Source organism: Erinaceus europaeus, chromosome 2 (assembly GCF_950295315.1).
Source record: "Erinaceus europaeus chromosome 2, mEriEur2.1, whole genome shotgun sequence".
NCBI lineage: Eukaryota > Metazoa > Chordata > Mammalia > Eulipotyphla > Erinaceidae > Erinaceus > Erinaceus europaeus.
The window spans coordinates 139,802,843-139,827,618 of record NC_080163.1 but is presented as its reverse complement, the minus strand read 5'-3'; the positions used below and the strand labels follow the sequence as shown (position 1 = coordinate 139,827,618).

General features: G+C 44.9%; 3 protein-coding genes across 6 annotated transcripts in view; 1 reads left to right on the top strand and 2 right to left on the bottom strand.

Moving 5' to 3' along the window:
- Positions 1-15,829: 15,829 nt before the first annotated feature.
- On the bottom strand, positions 15,830-23,642 carry DDX28 (DEAD-box helicase 28). 3 transcript variants are annotated; one of them, XM_060185237.1, is made up of 3 exons: positions 21,944-23,642; positions 18,866-18,993; positions 15,830-16,181 (listed from the first exon to the last, which is right to left on the bottom strand). In XM_060185237.1, the coding sequence occupies exons 1-2, from the start codon at positions 23,599-23,601 to the stop codon at positions 18,936-18,938; spliced, it is 1,716 nt and encodes a 571-aa protein (XP_060041220.1). In that variant the 5' UTR covers positions 23,602-23,642; the 3' UTR covers positions 15,830-16,181; positions 18,866-18,935. The 3 variants fall into 3 exon arrangements, with proteins under 3 accessions (XP_060041220.1, XP_060041221.1, XP_007517833.2); XM_060185238.1 differs by having other exon boundaries at positions 18,878-18,993; XM_007517771.3 differs by lacking the exons at positions 15,830-16,181; positions 18,866-18,993 and adding an exon at positions 21,566-21,734.
- On the bottom strand, positions 18,886-20,370 carry DPEP2NB (DPEP2 neighbor). Its single transcript, XM_007517772.2, has 3 exons — positions 19,884-20,370; positions 19,158-19,489; positions 18,886-18,993 (listed from the first exon to the last, which is right to left on the bottom strand). Exons 1-2 carry the CDS (start codon positions 19,948-19,950, stop codon positions 19,182-19,184), a joined length of 375 nt encoding a protein of 124 aa, XP_007517834.1. The 5' UTR covers positions 19,951-20,370; the 3' UTR covers positions 18,886-18,993; positions 19,158-19,181.
- DUS2 (dihydrouridine synthase 2) overlaps positions 23,614-24,776 on the top strand; it is a 56,916-nt gene continuing 55,753 nt past the window's right edge. For both annotated transcript variants that reach the window (XM_060185244.1, XM_007517708.3), the window contains exon 1: positions 23,614-23,744. The gene's annotated coding sequence lies outside the window, so the exon portion shown is untranslated. The remainder of the gene's footprint in view (positions 23,745-24,776) is intronic.

Sequence of the window (24,776 nt, the reverse complement as noted above, 5' to 3'; positions counted from 1 at the left end):
TTCTGTTCCATTCTCCCTAGCTCCCAGGATAGTGGAGGTTGGGTATGTATAAGAAATGGTGGTAGCGCAGCTGGTTAAGCACACGTTCGTAAAGCTCAAGGACCGGCTTAAGGATCCCAGTTCGAGCCCCCTGCTCCCCACCTGCAGGGGAGTTGCTTCACAGGCGGTGAAGCGGGTCTGCAGGTGTCTATCTTTCTCTCCCCCTCTCTGTCTTCCCCTCTTCTCTTCATTTCTCTATGTCCTATCCAACAATGACAACATCAACAAAAATAATAGCTACAACAACAGTAAAAACAACAAGGGCAACAAAAAGGAAATAAATACAAAAAAAAATAAAAAGAAAATAAAAAAAGAAAAAAGAAATGGGAAAGTGGTGGCAGAAAGTCCAGACAAAGAAAAAAACTGTTGACAGGATTGATAAAGGAGATTTTCTTTCTTTTTTAAAATCTTTCTTCTAGAGAGCATGTATCTGATGTGACAGGACATGAGTGAAGCTATAATGTAGTAAACTGGTTGTGTTGAGTCAGAGAAGAGCACCACCTCTGTGGATAAGCTAGGTGCACACTTTACTTATTTTAATGTGAGGGGCAGAGAGTCAGACACCAGAATACTGTTTAGTTTTGTTTATGGTGGTACTAAGCATTGCACTTGGGACATCAGATGCTCAGGCATGAAAGTCTTTTGCATATTCATCATGCTATCTCCCTAGGCCTAGGTGTACATTTTCTATAACATTTTGTTTTTAAACAGATGGCAACAAATTGGATTGGAAAGATGTCTCACTGGGTAGAGCACATACCTCACTATGGACACTGGCCAGGTTTGCATCCTTGCAGTACATGTGAATGCCATGGCATTGGGAGGCTCCAGTGTTGTGGTGTCTCTCCTCACCTCCTCTCTGTCTCTCTATCAGAATAGAAAAGCAGCCTGGGCAGATGGAAGTGGCACAGGGGATAGAGTACCATATGTGTAAATTGAGGTTCTGAATTCAAACCTCAGCATCACATATGCCAGAGTGGTGCTCTAGTGTCCTCGCTCTCTCTAATTTTTGTTATCTTTATTTATTGGATAGACAGTCAGAAATCGAGAGGGGAAGGAGAGTTAGAGAGGAAGAGAAGCAGAGAGACTCTTGCAGCACTGCTTCACCACTCACAGAGCTTTCCTCCTGAAGGTGGGGACTGGGGGCTCGAACCAAGGTCCTGTACATTGTAACCTGTGTGGTCAACCAGGTAAGCCACCACCTGGTCTCCCTCTCTCTCTTCCTCTCTCCTCTTCACGCGTTGATTAGTAAATAAGTCTTGAAAAGAAATAGTGATCCAGGGGAGTCGGGCTGTAGCGCAGCAGGTTAAGCGCAGGTGGCGCAAAGCACAAGGACTGGCATAAGGATCCCGGTTCGAGCCCCGGCTTCCCACCTGCAGGGGATTCGCTTCACAGGCGGTGAAGCAGGTCTGCAGGTGTCTGTCTTTCTCTCCTCCTCTCTGTCTTCCCCTCCTCTCTCCATTTCTCTCTGTCCTATCCAACAACAACAACAACAATAATAACTACAACAATAAAACAACAAGGGCAACAAAGGGAATAAATAAAATAAATATTTTAAAAAAAGAAAAAAATTATAAAAAAAAAAGAAATAGTGATCCAGGACTGATGAAATTTTGTATGTGATAGGTTTTGGCCACATTTCTACCCATGCCCTTGAGATAACCTTACTCTCATGGTCAAGTGGGATAGAGCTTCTGGATTTCTCCACTTCCAAATGCTACTTTTCACTAGGAGAGGCCTGTGATCCATAATATTCATCTATTTATGTGAAGTAATCACTCACTGATGCTTGCCCATTGCCAGCACATGTTGTGAGAGAGATGGACAAAGCTCTAGTTTATCTCACACATGCTACCATCAGCATGCCGAAGTGGGCCATGGGAGCATCATGAGAGGTGGCCGTGAACTGATGAAATAGCGCACTTGGATAGTGTGCTGCTTTGCCTTGTGTGTAACCCAATTTCAAGCCCAGCCCTCGCTGCATTGTAGGAAACTTTGGTGTGATGGTCTCTTTCTCTCTCGATGCTTCCAGGATTATCTCGAGAGCTCAGTGCTAGCACTATGAACTCACTGCTCCTGGCAGCCATTTTTCCCACCCCCCATTTTATCTGATAGGACAGAGAAATTGAGAAGGGAGAAGGAGACCGAGAGGGAAAAGGAGAGAGAAAGATAGAGACCTGCAGACCTGCTTCACTGCTTATGAAGCATCCCACTGCAGGTGGAAAGTGGGGATTTGGGTCCTTGTACATAGTATGTGTGCTTAACGAGGTGGGCTACCACCCACCCCCACTTGCCTATTTGTTGCTAGTTATATAGAAAAAGAGAGAGTTTACTGTGATCAAGTCAACAACTACAACAGATACTTTAAAGTAGGACAAAGTGGATTAGAAGCCAGTAAGTGGCTCATCCAGTAATCCAGTGGAGTGCACACAGTACTGTGCACAGGGACTCAGGCTTGAGCCCTGGAACACATGGATGCACGTGCAGGGAGGAAGCTTCTCAAATGATGCAGTAGTGCTGCAGTGTTTCTCCTCTCTGTGTCCCTTTCTTTCTTTTTTTTTTTTATATTTAATTTATTTATTCCCTTTTGTTGCCCTTGTTTTATTGTTGTAGTTATTATTGTTTTTGTCGTTGTTGGATAGGACAGAGAGAAATGGAGAGAGGAGGGGAAGACAGAGACGAGGAGAGAAAGATAGACACCTGCAGACCTGCTTCACCGCCTGTGAAGCGACTCCCCTGCAGGTGGGGAGCCGGGGTTCGAACCGGGATCCTTATGCCGGTCCTTGTGCTTTGCGCCACCTGCGCTTAGCCCGCTGCACTACAGCCCGACTCCCCCCTTTCTTTCTTTTTTTAAAAATTATTTAAAAATTATTTAATGTTTATTTTCCTTTTTTGTTGCCCTTGTTGATTTTTATTGTTGTTGTAGTTATTATTGTTATTAATGTCGTTGTTAGGACAGAGAGAAATGGAGAGAGGAGGGGAGGACAGAGAGGGGGAGAGAAAGACACCTGCAGACCTGCTTCACCGCCTATGAAGCGACTCCCCTGCAGGTGGGGAGCCGGGGGCTTGAATCAGGATCCTTACACTGGTCCTTGTGCACCTGCTGCGCTACCACCCGATTCCCCTCTCTCTGTCCCTTTCTAACTCTGTTACCCACTATGTAGAGGAAAGAAAAAAAGTTACTGCGAATGGTAGAGTCATGCAGACACCAAGCCCCAACAATAGCCTTGATGGCCAAAGGAAGAACAAAAGAAAGAAAGAATGAGAGAAAGAAAGGGATAGAGAAAGAAGGAAAGGAAGGAGGAAGGAAGAAAGGGGCCTATATGAGTTCTCATTGTGCCTCAGGTTCAGAGTTGCAAGCTCTCTGCTCAACTGAACCTGCTTATCTCTGCTGCTTGTCAAACCTGGTTTCTGCAGCAACATACTGTGTGCAGCACACCTTGCCCCAGAGCCCTCCATGCTTCCTGCTTTTATGTGGGAAGCCTGCACTCTGTCTGGCTTCTGAGGACCGACAGTTACTTTTCCCTATGAAAGTGACCATGTAAGCCTTCATAGATTCATAGTGTGTGTGAACATTGGGCTTCACCTGAGAAGCTGTTACTTATATTTATATCTTTGTTAAAAAAAGAAAGATGAGGGCAACAAAAGGGAATAAATAAAATAAATATTAAAAAAAAAAAAGAAAGAAAGATGGTGGTCCGGGAGGTGGCGCAGTGGTAAAGCTTTGGACTCTCAAGCATGAGGTCGCGAGTTCAATCACCGGCAGCACTTGTGCCAGAATGATATCTGGTTCTTTCTCTCTCCTCCTATCTTTCTCATAAATAAATAATAAAATCTTTAAAAAAAAAAGGGAAAAATATGGCTAGGGAAAATAGCATAATGTTTATGTAAAAATACTGTCGTGCCTGGGCACCCAGCTGTGGCGCAGCAGGTTAAGCGCACATGACATGAAGCGCAAGGACCAGTTTAAGGATCCTGGTTCGAGCCCCCGGCTCCCCACCTGCAGGGGGGTCACTTCACAGACGGTGAAGCAGGTCTACAGGTGTCTCTCTTTCTATCCCCCTCTCTGTCTTCCCCACCTCTCTCCATTTCTCTCTGTCCTATCCAACAACAACACTACTAATAATGATGATAACGGTAAACAACAAGGGCAACAAAAGGGGGAAAAATAGTCTCCAGGAGCAGTGGATTCGTGGCCCCAGCGATAAACCTGAAGGCAAAAAATCCTAGCTGAGTTCTGCTCTGTTTATAAATAAATAAATGCAAAATAAAATTTAAAATATTTTATTTGTTAACATAAGTATGTGGGGGTGTGGAAGAATGAACAAACTAGAGCATCCCTCTGACACAGAGCATGCTGGAGATTGAACTCAGGACCACATGCTTCCAAGTCTAGCATTGTACTCCTTGCCACCTCCTAGGTCCTATTTCATTTTTATTGTCATTACTGAGTTTTACCATTCTGGGTCAATGCTTTCAGATACAGATACAGAGATGGAGAGAGAAGAAAATACAACATAGCGTCAAAATTTCCTTCAGTGCAGTAGGGACCAGGCTTGAACTTGGGTCTTGTGCATGACAAAACATGTGCAATATCCAGGTGAGCTATTTTTGGAGTCCCAGGGCCACGAGGTATTTACAGTGCTGGGAATTGACTCTGGGATTTCAGCCATACAAGTCTTGCACTCTACCCTCTGGGATTCCTCTCAGTACACTGAGGAAACTGCTTAAGTTGTCAGTCTTTCTGAGATTTGAGGCTGTGTTCAGCATGAGGTGTGGGGGATGGAGCAGCAGTCTCACTGCTGAGCCCTGGATAATTAGTTTGTTGTCCACTCTGGTGTCTTCACTTAGATCTGAGGGTTGCAAGCTAATGACAGCATCTTCTTCTATCGTGTGCTGCTAGGCAGGTGATGGTGTTCTTTCTTCTCTGCTGATTACTCCCCCACCCCCGCTCCTCAGACTCAACTGTCACCTAAGCTGATGACACAGACATTCTACTGGCCAAAACAGTCAGCACATCAGTGAGTGTCTTGGCACACAGGAATCCAAAGAGACTTTTTTTATTGTGCACATCTGAGCACTTTCCTACCCTGCTCAAGCTTATCACATGTAAGACAAGATCCATACTGCTCACTGGCTTACAAGGCCCATCATGACCAGTCCATTCTTTTTCTTACACCTCACTTTTTTGTATTTGTATTTATTTTATTTTAATATTTATTTATTCCCTTTTGTTGCCCTTGTTGTTTTATTGTTGTAGTTATTATTGTTGTTATTATTGATGTTGTTGTTGGATAGGTAGGACAGAGAAAATGGAGAGAGGAGGGGAAGACGGAGGGGGAGAGGGAAAGACAGATACCTGCAGACCTGCTTCACCGCTTGTGAAGCGACTCCCCTGCAGGTGGGGAGCCGGGGGCTTGAACTGGGATCCTTAGGCTGGTTCTTGTGCTTTGCGCCACGTGTGCTTAACCCGCTGCGCTACCACCTGACTCCTTTATTTTATTTTTTAAAAATAAAGATTTTCTGTCTTTTTTTTGTAAACTTTTTATTATCTTTATTTATTTATTGGCTAGACACAGCCAGAAATCAAGAGGGAAAGAGAGACTCTTGCAGCCCTGCTTCACCACTTGCAAAGCTTTCCCCCTACAGGTGGGGACTGGAGGCTTGAACCTGGGTCCTTGTGCATTGTAACATATGCACTTATCCAGGTGCACCACCATGTGGCCTCTTATATTTATTTTATTTTAGTGAATGAAAGATACAGAGAAAGGAAGGAAGGAAGGAAGGAAGGAGAGAGGAGGCGAGGGAGGAAGGAAGGAAGGAGAGGGAGGGAGGGAGGGAGGGAGGAAGGAAGGAAGGAAGGAAGGAAGGAAGGAAGGGAGGGAGGGGTATGGCCAAAGCACTGACTCAGAACCCGGGACCTTGAAACCTCAGGCATGAAAAAGTCTTTTGCATAATCATTATGCTATCTCCTCTCTGCCTCATCTTTTTTTTTTTCTTCTAATTTTATGTATTTTTTTTAACCAGAGCACTCCTCAGCTCTGGCTTATGGTGGTGTGGGGGATTGAACCTGGGACTTTAGAGCCTCAGGCATGAGAGTCTCTTTGCATAACCATTATGCTATACCCCACCCCCATCTTTTATTTCTTTCCTCCTTGGCCATGCTGACCAAGAACTACTGGTCTTAGAACAGACTAACCTCAATCCTATATCATGGTGTATGCATTTATTATTTCTTCCTGCAGGAATCCTCTCCCTTCAGCACCTCACAGGATTTCCTCACTCTCATCTCACACTGAAGTATTACCTCAAGGAAGTTTTCCCTGCTCACCTTGTATAAATAACCTGGCAGTCCTTGTCACCTTGCCTTCTTCTCTCATTTACTTTCTTCTTTTTGTTTTTTCCCACCAGGGTTATTGCTGGGATTTGGTGACTGCTTCATAAATTCACTACTCACAGTGGTCATTTTTCCCCATTTTTCTTTTCTTTTTACTTGATAGGACAAAGAAAATGAGAGGGGTGGGTGAGACAAAGAGGGAAAGAGAGACACCTTGTAGACCCTTTTCACTACTTGTAAAACCACTTCCCCCTGGGCCCTTATACATGGTAAAATGTGCACTCAACTGGGTGTACTTTCGTCCTGCCCCTTGTTTTATTTATTTATTTATTTATTTATTTATTTATTTAAAAAAAGGAAACATTAACAAAACCATAGGATAAGAGGGGTACAACTCCACACAATTCCCACCACCAGATCTCCATACCCCATCCCCTCCCCTGATAGCTTTCCTATTCTTTATTCCTCTGGGAATATGGACCCAAGGTCATTGTGAGATGCAGAAGGTGGACGGTCTGGCTTCTGTAATTGCTTCCCCGCTGAACATGGGCATTGACTGGCCGATCCATACTCCCAGCCTGTCCCTTGTTTTTCTTCTTCTTCTTTTTTTCTTCTTCTTCTTCTTCTTCCTCCTCCTCCTCCTCCTCCTCCTCCTCCTCTTCTTCTTCTTCTTCTTCTTCTTCTTTTTCTTCCTCTTCTTCTCCTTCTCCTTCTTCTTCTTTAAAATATTTAGTTACTTATTCCCTTATTGTTGCCCTTGTTGTTTTATTGTTGTTATAGTTATTATTGTTGTTGTTATTGATGTCGTCATTGTTAGATAGGACAGAGAGAAATGGAGAAAGGAGGGGAAGACAGAGAGGGGGAGAGAAAGATAGACACCTGCAGACCTGCTTCACTGCCTGTGAAGTGACTCCCCTGCAGGTGGGGAGCCGGGGCTCCAACCGGAATCCTTAAGCCTGTCCTTGAGCTTTGCACCACCTGCGCTTAACCTGTTGCGCTACCACCCGACTCCTATTCTTTTTTTTTTCTTTAAAGAATGGATTCGACTTCCGGAGGCGGAGCTACGAGCAGCAGATCGCTTTCTCTCCTCTCCTCTCCTCTCCCGGATCAACTAGGAATACCAAAGGAGACCACCCGGACCGAAACAAGACAGGACTAGAATGACCACAGAAACCCAGTAAATCACCCGTGAGTACAAACACGCGTGGCTGGTGACAGAGAGGAGAGAGGGGCCTAAGGAGAGATTAAGTGACTGCTAACAGTTCGACAGTCTGTCAGTGGAGACACCACCTCCAGTCTGCTCCACCAACAAGGGGACAGCTGAAGGGAGGAAAGGACTCCCCAGAGACTCACCAAGTACAACTCTGAGTCTCCATTGCTACTACCCTCAGAATCTGGAGCAGCAACAGGGAGGGACACCAGGGCACAGAGATCTAACCGGGAAACTCAGGAGAAGACCTATACCTCGGTGGCATAGCTGAAGGGCTGTGAAAGTCTCTTTGCATAACCACTGGATTATCTCTGCCACACCCTGCTTTATCTCTTGGTCAGGAGTCATTGATTAAGCCAAGAAGCCTATTGATAGTTTAAAAGCCCTCAGGCTACCATAGCCTACAGGGGAAAAAAAAAAAAGGCTTTTACACCACTGAACTCCAACTCAGGGATTGAAAAAACTGTTAACTTATATAAAACGGTTAAAACAACAAGAAAAAATAATGGAGACTCGAACCAGGACAAGAGTCCAGCTAAAAGTCCTCCAGAGGGCGAAGCACAAAACAACGAGTTCAACATCCAAACATTAGCTAAGGAAATAATAACAGGAGTGAGTAAAGAATTTGAAAAAATTGTAATCAGAAATGCAGGAACAACAAATGAGAATATAGAAGAAAATTCTAATAATCTCATGGTTATTAGAGAGCTGAAAGCTGAAATTGCTGAGCTAAGAAGGCAACTAGCTGAACAAGCTAAAACAGTATCAGAGCAGGGCAACAAAATAGATGAACTCCAGAAAGCAGTAGAGGGCAGAGAGAATAGAATCAATGAGGCTGAAGACAGAATTAGCAAGATTGAGGATGAATTAGAGACAACTAAAGAAGAAGTAAGAGATCTCAAAAAGAGATTAAGAGATGCTGAAAACAACAACAGAGTCCTATGGGATGACTTCAAAAGAAACAATATACGCATTATTGGCTTACCAGAGGAAGAAAGAGAAGGGGAGGAAGAAAGCGTTCTCCAGGCCATAATAGCTGAAAATTTCTCTAGTCTAGACAACATCAAAGACATAAAGATTCAAGAAGCCCAGAGGGTCCCAAACAGAATTAACCCAGACCTAAAGACACCAAGACATGTCATACTTAAATTGGAAAGGAATAAGGATAAAGAAAGGATCCTCAAGGCTGCAAGAGAAAAACAAAGAGTCACCTACAAAGGAAAACCCATAAGATTAGCAGCAGACTTCTCCATACAAACACTACAGGCCAGAAGAGAATGGCAAGATATCTATCGAGTGCTCAAATGAGAAAGGCTTTCAGCCAAGAATACTATATCCTGCTAGATTGTCATTCAGACTAGATGGAAGCATCAAAACCTTCTCAGACAAGCAACAGTTGAAGGAAGCAACCATCACCAAGCCTGCCTTGAAAGAAGTTCTGAAAGGTTTCCTATAAACAACCAGACCACCACAAATAGAACACATATCAAAACACTCTAAAACTCTACAAGAATGGTGTTAAAATATCTTCAATCTTTGATATCAATAAATGTCAATGGCCTGAATTCACCTATTAAAAGACACAGAGTAGGAAGATGGATCAGAAAACACAACCCAACAATATGTTGTCTACAGGAAACTCACCTAACGCAACAAGACAAACACAGACTTAAAGTGAAAGGATGGAAAACTATCATTCAAGCCAATGGCCCACAAAAAAGGGCAGGAACAGCTATTCTCATATCTGACATGATAGACTACCCTATGATCCTGCAATTCCTCTCCTGGGGATATATCCTAAGGAACACAACATATCTATCCAAAAAAAATCTGTGTACACATATGTTCTTGGCAGCACAATTTGTAATAGTCAAAACCTGGAAGCAACCCAGGTGTCCAACAACAGATGAGTGGCTGAGCAAGTTGTGGTATATATATACAATGGAATACTACTCAGCTGTAAAAAATGGTGACTTCACCGTTTTCAGCCAATCTTGGATGGACCTTGAAAAAATCATGTTGAGTGAAATAAGTCAGAAACAGAAGGATGAATATGGGATGATCTCACTCTCAGGCCGAAGTTGAAAAACAAGATTAGAAAAGAAAACACAAGTCGAACCTGAAATGGAATTGGAGTATTACACCAAAGTAAAAGACTCTGGGGTGGGTGGGTGGGTGGGTGGGGAGAATACAGGTCCATGAAAAATGATGAATGAAATAGTGGGGGTTGTATTGTTGAATGGGAATCTGGGGAATGTTATGCATGTAAAAAAAAAAAAAAGAAGTAGAAACGCAAAGCAGAAATTGACCGAGTTTGGAGTATGGCACCAAAGTAAGAAAGCAGAAGTACACTAGAGTTTGCAGTGAGTACCTCCCTAATACTTCCTCTCCACTTTTCCAAGCTTTGGGACCAGGATTGCTCAACAATTTGTTTGGCTTTGTATGTTAACTCTCTTTTCAGTCACCAGGTTCCAGGTGTCATCAGGATGCCGGCCAGACTTCCCTGGATTGAAGACACCACCAATGTGTCCTGGAGCTCAGCTTCCCCAGAGACCCATCCTACTAGGGAAAGAGAGAGGCAGACTGGGAGTATGGACCGACCAGTCAACACCCATGTTCAGCGAGGAAGCAATTACAGAAGCCAGACCTTCTACCTTCTGCAACCCTCAATGACCCTGGGTCCATGCTCCCAGAGGGATAGAGAATGGGAAAGCTATCGGGGGAGGGGGTGGGATATGGAGATTGGGCGGTGGGAATTGTGTGGAGTTGTACCCCTCCTACCCTATGGTTTTGTTAATTAATCCTTTCTTTAATAAAAAATTTAAAAAAAAATGAGAAAAAAAAAAGAATGATAGTTATTATTTTAATATTTATTTTCCCTTTTGTTGCCCTTGTTTTTTATTGTTGTAGTTACTATTGTTGTTGCTACTGATGTTGTCATTGTTAGATAGGACAGAGAGAAATCGAGAGAGGAGGGGAAGATAGAGAGGGGGAGAAAATGATAGACACCTGCAGACCTGCTTCACCACTTGTGAAGCAACTCCCCTGCAGGTGGGGAGCTGGGGGCTCTCACTGGGTTCCTTAAGTGGGTCCTACATTTCACACCACGTGCACTTAACCCGCTGAGCTACCACCCAACTCCCCCCTTTTTTTTAAGATTTTATTTATTGGGGCCAGAAGGTGGTGCACGTGGTTGAGTGCACAGGTTACAATGCACAAGGGCCTGGGTTCCCCACCTGCAGGGGGAAAGCTTTTTGAGTGTGTCTCTCTGTCTGTCTCCCTCTCTGTCACCTCCTTTCCTCTCAATTTCTGGCTGTCTATCCAATAAATAAATAAAGATTTTAAAAAAATTTAAAAGATCACTTAAAATATTTTATTTATTAATGAGAAAGATAGGAGAGAGAGAGAAAGAACCAGACATCATTCTGCTACATGTGCTGCTGGAGATTGAACTTGGGACTTCGTGCTTGAGAGTCCAGTAGTTTATTCACTATGCCACTTCCTGGATCACTTGTTTTACTTCTTGTTTTGTTTTTGTTTTTTTGTTACCAGGGTTATTGCTGGAACTTGATTCTAGCCCTATGAATCCTCTGTTCCTATGGCCATTTTTTCCATTTTATTGGATCGGACAGAGAGAAATTGAGAGAGGAGGAGACAGAGAGGGAGAGAGAAAGACACCTGCAGACCTGCTTCACTGCTTGTTAAGCAACCTCCCTGCAGGTGGGGAGCCAAGGGCTCGATTCAGGATCCTTGCACCTTGTTTTATTTACTTCTTTATAGCAATTATGACTTGAAATTATCAATATAGTACTTCCTTATCTCTTACTTTTGTTTGTAGGTGCCTTGAGATGAGGGATTTTGATCAGTTTATTCAGCAATATATCCTAAGCTTCTGGCACAGTAACTGGTATGTAACTGGTACTCAATAAAAATTTGTAGAATACATAGGTAGAGGGCTGGGGAGACAGCAATATGGTTATACAAAAGACTCTAGTGCCTGAGACTCTAAGGTCCCAGGTTCAGTCCCCAGCACCACCGTAAGTCAGAGCTGAGCAGTGCTCTGGCCTATGTATCTATTCCTTTTTTTTTAAAAAAAAATATATATTTATTCCCTTTTGTTGCCCTTGTTTGTAGTTATTGTTGGATAGGACAGAGAGAAATGGAGCATGGAGGGGATGACAGAGAGGCAGAGAGAAAGATATCTGCAGACCTGTGAAAGGATTCCCCTGCAGGTGAGGGCTGGGGGCTTGAACAAGGATCCTTACTCCAGTCCTTGCGCTTCGTGCCACATGCGCTTAACCCGCTGCGCTACTGCCCGACTCCCTGTACCTATCTATCCCTTTATCTCTCTTTCATAAATAAGTACATAAAATATAAAAAGTAAGAGGATGAATTGAACATACATCTAATTTTTAAAATTAAAATAAAATAGAGGGATGGGTGAACTAGAGACAGATCAGCACATTCTAAGCACTGCATCTCCTCTATATACACTCTCAAACACACAGGGTTCCTTGGAAAACCTGCTTGTGTCCAGCCACAATTCACACAATTGTCATTGTAGATTCACAGAGTTAGAAGCTGTAGTCAAAGATCACTTCTGAGCGCACGAAATGGTCCTTTAGAATGTCTTAGAGAGTTAGGTAACCCATATAGGCACATGTGTAAGGAAAACAGGTTTCTGGGGCTAGCCATAAACAATAAGGTAGAATTCAAGTTATTTTCCAGAAAATCATTTTATTGAGCAATAAAGGAACCCTGTGGGACCAATAAAGATGGGGGAAGAAAGGTCGCCCTCCACATTTATGATAAAACAGTGCCCTTCCTCAGTTAGCCTTTGCATTTGTTGGGTCACCTCCCAGTTTCATTTGTGTCATCCTCAGTACTCTGTTTTGGGGTATATCTATCAGGTTAGTGTCCTGCCACAAATATTCAGTCTTGATATTTTAAATCTGGGGCAACCCTGTTATAACCTTCCTCAGATGATATTAGCCATCTGTGTGGATCATGTTTGAAGCATGTTTCAGAAGTGCTTTGCTGGAGTGGTCACAGAAGCATGCCAATAGGTTAGTGTCCACCTACCAGGCAGTGTCATTCTGACCTGCCTGAGTTTCTCCACATCACTATAGAGGACAGGAAGTTCCCCACTTATAGTAGTCTAGGAAGTGGCACTATGGATAAAGTGTTGGACTCTCAAGCATGAAGTCTTGAGCTTGATATATGGCATTGCATGTGTCAGAGTGATGCTCTAGTGTTCTCTTTCATAAATAAATCTTTTTATTTCTATTTTTTACTAGCTAAGACAGAACTTGAGAGGGGAAGGGGGAAAGAAAGGCAGATAGAGAGAAAACTACAGACTTGCTTCACTACTCCTGAAGCATCACCCATGCAGGCAGGGAGCTGAGGCTTGAACCTGGCCCCTTTCAAATGGTAATGTGTTTGTTTAACTGGGTGTGCCACCATCTGGTCCCCGATATAAATCTTTTATTTTATTCCATTTTATTATCTTTGTTTTTTATTATATTTAATTCTGGATAGAGAAATCCAGAAATCAAGAAGGTAGGGGGAGATGGAGAGGGAGAGAGACAGAGAAACACCTGCAGCACTGCATCATCACTCGCAGAGCTTTCCCCCTGTAGGTGGGGGCTGGGAGCTTGAACGCTGGGGTTCTTCCTTGTACATCTTAACGTGCACTTAACCAGGTGCACCACCACCTGGCACTAGAAAAAAAGAATTTTTTTCCCTCCAAAGTTATTGCTAGGGCTAGGTGCCTGCACTATGAATCCGCTGCTCCTGGTGGCCATTTTTTCCATTTTGTTGTTATTGGATAGGACAAAGAAATCAAGAGAGGAGGAGAACACAGAGAGCAGGAGAGAAAGACACCTGCAGAACTGCTTCACCGATTGTGAGGCGAACCCCCTGCAGGTGGGGAGCAGGGGCTCGAACCGGGATCCTTGCACCAGTAGTTGTGCTTCGCAGCCACGTGCACTTAACCTGCTGTGCTACCACCTTACCCCCCTTTTTTTAAGACATTTCTTTTTTTTTTTAATAATTTATTTCTTTATTGGGGAATTAATGTTTTACATTCAACAGTAAATACAATAGTTTGTACATGCATAACATTCCCCAGATTCCCATTTAACAATACAACCCCCACTATGTCATTCATCATCTTTCATGGACCTGTATTCTCCCAAGACTTATTTCATGATATGGTCCAGGAGATGGTGTAGTGGATAAAGCATTGGCCTCTCAAGCATGAGATCCTGAGTTCAATCCCTAGCAGCACATGTACCAGAGTGATGTCTGGTACTTCCTCTCTCCTCCTATCTTTCTTAGTAATAAATAAATACAATCTTTAAAAAAAGATTTATTTCATGAGATAGAGATAGGGAAATAGAGGAGAGAGAAGAGGCTAAAGCATCAATCTGGCATATATGTTGCTGAGGTGTGCTATCACCTGACTCCCGAATCCCAGTTCTTATGCATAATAACATGTGCTCAACCCGGTGCACCACCACCTAGCCCATTTAAAACACTTCAGTCGGGGTGGTAGCGCAGTGGGCTAAGTGCACGTGGTGCGAGAAGCGCAAGGACTGGCATAAGGATCCCGGTTTGAGCCCTGGCTCCCCACCTGCAGGGGGGTCGCTTCACAGATAGTGAAGCAGGTCTGCAGGTGTCTATCTTTCTCTCCCCCTCTCTGTCTTCCCTTCCTCTCTCCATTTTTCTGTCCTATCCAACAACAACGACATCAATAACAACTACACTAATAACTATAACAACAATAAAAAACAAGGACAACAAAAGGAAAAAAAAAGAACTGGGGTTCAAGTCCCTAGTCACCATCTGGGAGGGGGCAAGCTTCACAAGAATGAAGCAGTACTACAGGTGTCTCTCCTTATGTCCCTCTTCCATTTCAGTTTCTCTCTGTTTCTATTCAATAAATCAGTGACTGTTTTAAGAATCAATGAAATCCTTGGGGAATGTTATGCATGAACAAACTATTGTATTTACTGTTGAATGTAAAACATTAATTCCCCAATAAATAAATAAATTTAAAAAAATCAATGAAATCTTTGTGGAATTAAATGAATTTTGTTCAAATGATACCAGTAAAGATACTCATAAAATATTTTGTTAAATCTTATGATCTAAACTGATTTTTCATGAGCCATGCTAACACTATATATATATATATATATATATATATATATATATATATATATACTGCCATGCTAACAGTATATATTTTTTTATTTTTAAAATATTTTATTTTGGGGGAGTCCGGCTGTAGCGCAGCGGGTTAAGGACCGGCATAAGGATCCCGGTTCGAACCCCGGCTCCCCACCTGCAGGGGAGTCGCTTCACAGGCAGTGAAGCAGGTCTGCAGGTGTCTATCTTTCTCTCTTCCTCTCTGTCTTCCCCTCCTCTCTCCATTTCTCTCTGTCCTATCCAACAACGACAACAACAATAATAACTACAACAATAAAACAACAAGGGCAACAAAAGGGAATAAATAAATAAAAATTTAAAAAATAATAAAAAAAAATTATTTTGGGAGTCAAGCGGTAGTGCAGTGGGTTAAGCGCATGTGGAGCAAAGCGCAAGGACCCGGCATAAGGATCCCAGTTCGAGTCCCTGGCTCCCCACCTGCAGGGGAGTCGCTTCACAGGCGGTGAAGCAGGTCTGCAGGTGTCTTTCTCTCCTCCTCTCTGTCTTCCCCTCCTCTCTCCACTTCTCTCTATCCTATCCATCAACAACAACAGCAATGACAATAATAACTATAACAATAAAACAACAAGGGCAACATAATGGAATAATTAAAAAATATTTTATTTTAATAACACTGCTCAGGTCTGGCATATGGTACTTCTGGGTATTGAACCTGTGACCTCAGAGCCTCAGGGATGAAAGTCTTCTGCTTAACCATTATGCTGTCTCCTCAGCCCTATTTTATTTTATTTATTTTCACCAGAGCACTGCTCACCTCTGGCTTCTGATGATGTGGGGGACTGAACCTCAGACTTTGGTTGCTCAGGCATGAACGTCTTTTTGCATAACCATTATGATATTTCTCCCACTCAACATTTTATCTTTAATTTTCAGGCAGCATCTTAAGAAGCCTTGCTACTGCAAGGCTTGTAGTGTCACTTCCATGTTCCTGCACATGGTGATGGCACTGGTATCCTTGCATAAAAGGTGGATGAACAAAGGGTTGACAATCACAGAGAGACACTTATAAGTGATTTTAAATAGAAACATTTATTTTCAGGAAATAATTCTGGCCTGCAGATAAAGGGGGCTTTGTTGGATGTCTACAACTGCCATAGTGACATTTGGCAGGATCAGCTTGCTCGCCAGAGTCACAGAATAAGGAGTAGGAGGCAGGGGGCCATGCTGAGGGAGGATTTTGAGGAAAAAAAATTGAGGCAATAACATGGGGTTCCAATACATTTGAGTGTCAATGAGTTTCTGGTTTGGACTCAGATACCATTTCTTATGTAGACTCAGCAGGATGGAGTGGCAAATGTAGTCCAGCTGTTCCTCTGTGGTTTTGTCCTGCAAGGGATGCTGCTCACTTGTTTTGTCTGGATCCTGCAGGCAGCAATAGGTCAGCAGATCCACAAGTTCCCTCTCCCCCTCAAACATACACAGACACACTTCACAGCAGCTCTTGCTCACTCTAGTCCCATCTCAGCAACTCTTCAATCAGAACTGTTCCCACTGAGGGTACCTGTGTTGTTAATCAGATACTTGTTGAGAGTTCAGCCCTGTTCCCTAGTCTGACTCAGAACCTTAACCTCATGAACCCAGGGTCCACTGAATTCCAGTCTAGGACAGATATGGGAACTGGAGACCTGGAAAACAAGTGATACACCCCTGTTCTCCATCCTTCAGGAATCATTAAGATCTAGGCTTTCATTTGGGGGAAAAAATGCTGCCTGGGATTTAGCTCAACTGGTAAAACATAGAACTTCCATGCCCCCTTGCTATATATATATTGGATTGGTGCTCTGGCTTCTCTTCTCTTTCTTATGTAACCTCTATCTTGTATGAAATTTAAAAAATAGAAATATTTAAAGGAAGTTGTCTGGGACATCTTGCTCTGGATAGAGCATGAGAAGTCCTGGGTCTGATTTGACTTTCTACATAATATTCTAATATGCCAATGTGATCTCTTGTTCTATACCTCAACCTTTTTTTTCTTTTGATAGAGACAGAGAAGCAGATAGAAAGAGACCACAGTAACAAGGCTTCCTTCGGTAGAATGGGGGCTGGGTTTGAACCTGGGCCGCACACATGGCAAAGCAGCACACTATCCAAGTGAGCTATTTTGCTGTCCCTCCTGTGTCTCATAAATAAATAAATCTTTAGGGCTGTGGAGATAGCATAATGGTTATGTGAAAAACTTTAATGACTGAAACTCCAAGGACCCAGTTCAATCCTCAGTACCTCTATAAGTCAAGGCTGAGCAGCTCTCTGATTAAATAAATAAATAAGAAAGAAAGAACGGGAGTTGGGCGGTAGCGCAGTGGGTTAAGCACACATGGCATGAAGTGCAAGGACCAGTGTAACGATCCTGGTTCGATCTCCTGGCTCCCACCTGCAAGGGAGTCACTTCACAGGCAGTGAAGCAGGTCTGCAGGTGTCTATCTTTCTTTCCCCCCCTCTGTCTTCCCCTCCTCTCTCCATTTCTCTCCTATCCAACAACGATGACATCAATAACAACAACAACCACAACAATAAAAAAACAAGGGCAACAAAAGGGAATAAATATAAAAAAAGAAAAAGTAAGGGCTGGGGCAAAGTAGAACAGTGGTTTAAAAAATAATTCTTGGGGAGTCGAGCGGTAGCGCAGTGGGTTAAGCGCAGGTGGTGCAAAGTGCAAGGACCAAGGACCAGCGTAAGGATCCCAGTTCAAGTCCCTGGCTCCCCACCTGCAGGGGAGTCGCTTCACAGGCGGTGAAGCAGGTCTGCAGGTGTCTTGTTTTTCTATTCCCCCTCTGTCTTCCCCTCCTCTCTCCATTTCTCTCTGTCCTATCCAACAACAATAATAATAACTACAACAAGGGCACAAAAGGGAATAAATAAAATATTTTAAAAAAATTCCTGGAGTATCTTTTAAAAGATAAATGAGAAAGGAAGAAAAGCTTTTTAAATAAGTAGGATGGCCCCTGTATACATAAACCCAGTTCTGGGCAGAGAGGTTGGGAGCCCACATCAGCCTTGCTGAATCTGCTCAGACACAATGGGAGCTCCGCTGGCTCTGGGATGAGTGCATCTGCTGGATACATGAGCTCTGTTACGTGGCTTAGTCAAATGTGATGACTTCAGGAGGAACCAATAGTTGCAGGCAGACAGGAGAGCCCAGGAATCAGATCCTGGGGATGAGGAGATTCCTGATGAATCAGAAGACCCAAGACTGTGTCAAGGTCTAAAGGCCATGTGGGATATGATGAAGTGGGCACGATAACTGAGATCCTCCTTACACAGCCACACAGCCACAGAGAAAGCCCAGGGCATCAATCAAGAGCCAGTCCATTTATAATCTCTTTTAAGGGCTGGGGAGACAGCATAAGCAAACGTTATGCAAATAGGCTTTCATGTTTGAGGCACCAAAGGTCAGAGGTTCAATCCCCCAGCACCACCATAAGCCAGAATTAAGCAATACTATGGTGAAAAAAATAAATAAATTAGGAGCCAGGCAGAGGTGTACCTGGTTAAGTGCACACATTATAGTGCCCAAGGATCCAGGTTGAAGCCCCTGGTCCTCACCTTCAGGGGGAAAGCTTCACAAGTGGTGAAGTAGAGCTTCAAGTGTCTATCTCTTTCCCTCTCTGTCTCCCCCTCTCCTCTCAGTTTCTCCCTGTTCCTATCCAATAATAAATAAAAAATTAAAAAAGATAAATTATAAAATTTCTTGAGTCATAATCTCTTTTAAATCACAGGGGCTACATGTATGCATGATTTCACTGCTCATGGTCAAGTTTTTTAGACAGTGACATATATAGGAGAGCCATCATCGTACCAGAACTTCCCCTAGGGCCATGATACACCCATGTAGTTCTGGGACGTAATCCTGGGCTGCTCTCACCAAGGCAAGGCAGGTTCCCTGCCTGGTGAGCTATCTCTCTGGTTTCCCAATCTTATCTTCTGCTGGTCCCAGTGAGAGTGAACCCAATGACTGCCCAAATGTGGGACTATTTGCTGTCTGTACTCCCCATAATCCACACATTTCCCAATAGGCATGCTCTGGCATTCCATAATCCCTATGGTACCTGGCCACTCACAAGACCACCTCCTTGCAGTCTTTCCAGGATTTTCTGGCTGTGACTAAAACTTCATAGGTTATCCCATAGAAGCTTGTGGTGAGAATGGCCCCAGGGTCAGGGACAGGTCCTTGTGGCTAGAAAAAAGTCAAGAGAGAGTCAGGTCAGAATAAGTAAAGACATAATCGGTTGCTTGCCCTGGACCAACATGGGGCTCCCCATCCCACACTGTCCCACAGACTTTCCTATGATCCCAAGAAGTCTGGGCTGGGGAGTTCCCACCAGAAAACCACCATGTCACCTCCAGGCTTTTGATGTGTCAGATTCAGCGCCTTCGGGGTTTTATGTTCTTCCTTCTTGTCAACCTTCGGCATTGAAGCTGTAATTTTGCCTTTTTGGGTCTGGGGCAACCTCGTTCAAAGTCATCCTCCGTTGATGACAAAAGGTGTCTTTTGTGAGCATACTTGACGACAGGATTCTCTGCCAGTATAGGCAGAGGAGCATCACCAAAAGCCCGACAGCCTCTAGCCAAGCAGTATGTCTCTCCATGCCAGCCCACCTGGGTTTCCCTCCACCCTTTATAGAGGATGTGGTAGTACCCAGGTGTCGGACGAGATGTGGGAGGCACGGCTGCTGTGAAGAAAATCACAATACTTAGTCACTTTGGCTGCAGTGCCCTTCCTGGACCTCCTCCAGCTCCTTTCCCTCTCAGTTTCTCTCTGCCCTATAAAAATTAACCAAGTTTTAAAAAGTAAATGAGCTTGTATTTTGCTAAGAGGCCAGTCAGGAAAGGGTCTGATAGCATCTTGCAGTCAAAAGGTAAGGCTACATTAATAAAGATGGGACCTTTATGGACACTTGCCAAGGATGACGGAGCATCTCAAGCAGACAATGGGAATAGTGTTGGTACCTGAGGGGGCAGTAGGCCATTGGTATCATTTGTAGCTAGGGAAGTTCCGAGGGGCATGGCCAAATGAGATTGTATATGTATTAAAGTGTCTTATACAGATGCCTGGCATGGACCTACCTGCTGTACTGCCCTTCCATGGGACAGAAGATAAATCCGATATTATGTACAAGATTATATCAGTCATAGTCTCTGTTCAAATGTTTTCTTGAAGAAAAACTGTTGGGATGTTGCTATGAAGAATGTGGTGATGTAACCTGTGAGGTCATAACTACCCTCTGAGGTCACATCTGGAACTTTAGAGGTAGGCCCCTCAGAAAGCCACTCTGCTATGCCCTTACATCTGGCCTTCCACACAGGTGCCTGAGTCAGGTATGCTCCACTCCCTGTGGAGCATACCTGCGGGCTGGTACAGCTCATGGCGATGGGAAGCAACAGAAAGCCTCTTTATTTATTTATTATTATTGTTATTTTTTACCAGAGCTCTGTTCAGCTCTGGCTTATGGTGGGGCGAGGGATTGAACCTGAGATTTTGGAAACTCAGGCATGAGAGTCTCTTTGCATAATCATTATGCTATCTACCCCAACCCTTTTAAAGTATTTTTAAAAAATATTTATTTATTCCTTTTTGTTGCCCTTGTTGTTTACTAAAACAACTAATAGTTATTATTGTTGTTATTGATGTCGTTGTTGGATAGGACAGAGAGAAATGGAGGAGGGGAAGACAGAGGGGGAAAAGACTGACACCTGCAGACCTGCTTCACCGCCTGTGAAGTGACTCTCCTTCAGGTGGGATCCTTGCCAGGTCCCTGCACTTTGCGCCACCTGCACTTAACCTGCTGTGCTACTGCTTGACTCCCAAAATATTTTTATTTATTTATTATTGGCTAGAGACAGAGAGGAATTGAGAGGGAAGGGTAGGTATAGAGGAAGAGAGACAGACATCTGCAGCTCAAACCTGGGTCCTTGTACATTGTAACATGCACTCATTAAGGTGCACCACTACCCAGTCCCTGCTGGTCTTTTTTTTTTTTTTTTTTTTTAACCAGTTCAGTTTTGGCTTATGGTGGTGTGGGGGATTGAACCTGGGACGTTGGAGTCTCAGGCATGAGAGTCTGTACATGTCCTGCTGGGGACCGAACTCAGGATCTCATGCTTGAGAGTCCAGTGCTTAATCTACAGTGCCACCTCTCAGACCACGGAATGCTAGTCTTAATTTATTTTTGCCTCCAGGGTTATTGCACAAATCCACTGCTCCTGGTGGCCATCTTTTTCCTTTTTTTTTTTTTTCTTTTTAATATTTATTTCCTTTTGTTGCCCTTGTTTTGTTGTTGCAGTTATTATTGTCGTTCTTGGCTAGGACAGAGAGAAATGGAGGAGGGGAAGACAGAAAGGGGAAAGACACCTGCAGACTTGCTTCACCGCCTGTGAAGGGACTCTCCTGCAGGTGGGGAGCTGGGGCTCGAACTAGGATCCTTAGCCATTCCTTCCGCTTTGCGCCACGTGCGCTTAACCCGCTGCGCTACCGCCGGACCCCCCCCCTTTTTTTTTTTTGTTTTTGGATAGGACAGAAATTGAGAGAGAAGGGGAAGACAGAGAGGGGTAGAGAAAGATACCTGCAGACCTGCTTCACTGATTGGGAAACAACACCACTTCCCCCCACCCTCCCCACCCCCGCAGGAGGGGAGCTGGGGGCTTGAACCATGATCCTTGCACAGGTCCTTTAACTTCATACTATGTGCACTTAAACCAGTACACTACCACCCGGCCCCCAATTCACTTTATTATTATTATTTTAAAAATTTATTTAAATATTTTATTAATGACAAAGGCAGGAGTAGAGAAAGAATCTCCAGACATCACTCTGGTATATGTGCTTCTGGAGATTGAATTCAGGACCTCATGCTTGAGATTCTAGTGCTTTATCCGCTGCACCCTCTTGGGCCATTTAATTCACTTTACTTCTAGCACCTGGAGATGTGGAAGAAACGTAGAGCCTGAAAATGTACACCAAACAATTCCTTTGTGTCATTTTGCATTTTATTATTCTTTTTTAAAATTAGGATTAATGGTTTATAGTCAATGCCTCTTATTATTCTATCTTTACTTCCCAAGCAGAATTAGCAAAGATCTTTCAGCCTTGCCAAGCATACAGTTGGCCAACAGACAAGTTTGCTCACCCATCCAGGACACTGGCATCATGTTTTTGGCAGCTGTAATTAGGATTGCTGGGTAGAGGCTCATGTACTGAAGATGCTAGTCCTGGCAAGCTTCTTTTTCGACGAGCTGCCAATTCAATCTTCTGCACTAGGTTCACATCCCAGGGATGGGTCACAAAATTGATGACAGTGCCTGGCACCTCACTTCCTACACGACCTACCCTGCCAGCTCTGTGGATGTAATCTTGTAGGGTGAGGGGAAAATCATAATTAACAACTAGTTCTACATGGGTACTGTCCAGGCCCCGAGAGGCTATGTCTGTGCAGATCAGTATGTTTTGGGAGCCCTTCTGGAAGGACTGGAAGATACCTGCCCTCATTGAGGCTGGCATTTGTCCCTGCAGCCTCAAATGCTGGATTTTGTGGTCATCCAGAATATAGCCCAGCCAGTTCACAGTGCTGGAGCTATTACAGAACACCAGAACAGCTCCTGAGGGGCCAGTCCTACATGCTCTATCATGCTGCTTGATGATCTGCACCAACTCAGGCACCTTTTCTGTTCCCTTCAGTCTCATAAATGTTTGTCTGACATGAGGCATGACGCAGTGGAGCTTGGAACTGGTGATGGTGGCGATAGAGTCTGGGTTGGCGACGTGATTCAGCAGTTCGCCTACACCTTGAGGAAATGTGGCTCCCACCAGCACAAACTGAGCTTTGGGGTTGAACGGGTCTCCTAACTCCTGTGGGCTTTCTGCTATCTGAGTCTTTTCCAAAATGTAGCTAACCAGTTCCAGGAAGCTTTCATCCAACAGTGTGTCAACCTCATCCAACACTAAGAAAGACAGCTGCTGCAAGCTGACTAGTCGACTCTTGAGGGCTTTCCCTAAAGCGCCAGGAGTGGCCACTAGTACATCTGTCGGTGGCTGTGTGGCCAGTTGTAGCCTGATCTTACCGATGCCATGGCCTCCCCTGAGCTCCCGTACCTTGAAGCCCAAGGAGCTCGCCAGGGGTCTGCCCACCTTCCACACCTGTCCTGCTAATTCTCGGGAAGGCACAAGGACCAGGCCTCGAGGAGCAGGGAGGGGGCATGGATTCAGTCTGGGCCGGCTCAAAAGCCGCTGAAGGAGAGGTAGTAGGTAACCGAGAGTCTTGCCGCTGCCGGTTTCCGCGGCGCAAAGGACGTGTCGGCCACGCAGCAGCAGCGGGATGGTGTTAGACTGCACGGTCGTCGGCCGAACGATTTCAGGAGTCGCCTGCACAAGTGCGCGCAGCACCCGGGGCTCCAGGCCCAGGTGCGCGAAGGTGGCTTCAGACCTGAGGCTGCGCAGCGCCGGTGCTTCCCGCTGAGCACGTTCGATGGAGAAATGGTCTCCGAGCGCACGGCGGCTCTTCCAACCCCGTGAAGCGAGCGGGGCGCTCTCCCAGCGGCCCAGCGTGAGGCGAACGGGTTGGTTCAACTCGGGCCGCCGCGCGGACACCAGGAGCCGGCCGGGACGCGCCAGCACGGGCCGCGGGAGGTTGCGCCCCCGGCTCAGCCGCAGTTCCTGCTTCTGCTGGAGCGCGCGCGGGATGCGCACCACCGGCAGGGGATTTTCGGGATCTCGGGTCGCTAGGCCCCGTCGAGGTGTCAGAAGCACTCGAAAGGCTACAAGCGGCCGCATGACTCCTTCTGCAGCCATCGGCTTGGGAGACGGCGCCCGATGGTGACGTCACGGTCGCGACAGTCCCTCACGGACGGTGGCCGGCGCGGCTCAGTGACGCAGGTCGAGTTGGCGAACTTTGCAGGAAGGAGGGTGGATGTTTCGCGTTCAGCCGCGGCGAGGTTCGTTGGTTGTGACTGGGTGTGACCGCTCTGAGGCGCGAACTTTAGGGAAAGGGCTCTTGGTGGTCTCGGGACCGGTGTCTCCGATACTCGGTGACTTGTTCTTTTACGGACCAGGAGGGCGGAGGGCTTTCACGTGGGGTGTCTGAGATTCTCTTTTGCGCCCTCCCGGTCCGGTGGCAGCCTCCTCTGTAAACTCCCTGTGTGCGGAGGTGTTTCCCATCATGGGGCTCGCGCAGCACATGGGATGAGATGTGTGTTGACAGAATGAATGGTCAGGACGGGGGTGGGCAGAGACACTGGTCAAGAGCCCGAGATTTATTCTCAAACACTCTGTCCCCACATAGCTCAGAGCCCAGAGGGTAAGCTGGCGGCATTCCATTTATTCTCCATATGAAGTCCGAGTTAAGGTCTTCAAGGAAGGTATATCTCAAGTGGAGTTGTCTCCGCTCCATTTACTTATTTATTAACGAGAGAAAGAGGCTAAGCGAGGGGGAGAACTAGAGCATCACTCTGTCCTATACAACGCCAGGGATCTACATAGCACGGGAGCTCGTACTTGCAAGTCAGGCTCTCTGCCCACGGTGCAACCTCCCGGTTGTCTTCCCTTCAATTTCATCAGTTGTTTATCCTCCCTTGGATTCAACTCCACTGAGGTTCACCCTCCACTGTTCAGTCACCTCCCCCGACTTCTAGGGATTGTAGAATTGCTCTGCCGCGCACTTCCATTGCTTTCCCACTTAGGAATCTAAATTGCTATGTACTGTGAAGTGCATATGCTGTTGTCACACATAGCCTAAGTCAGGCAGGATAATTTATTTTATTATTTTTTACCAGAGCACTGCTCAGCGCTGGCTTACGGTGGTGTGGACGATTGAACCTGGAACTTTGGAGCCTAAGGCATGAGAGTCTCTTTGCATAACCATTATGCTATCCACCCCCACCCTCAGGCAGACTATTTTACTTGAATTCAGATGTTCAGCATACGAAAGAGCCCACATTATTTATAGTTCTTGAACACGTGGAAAGGAG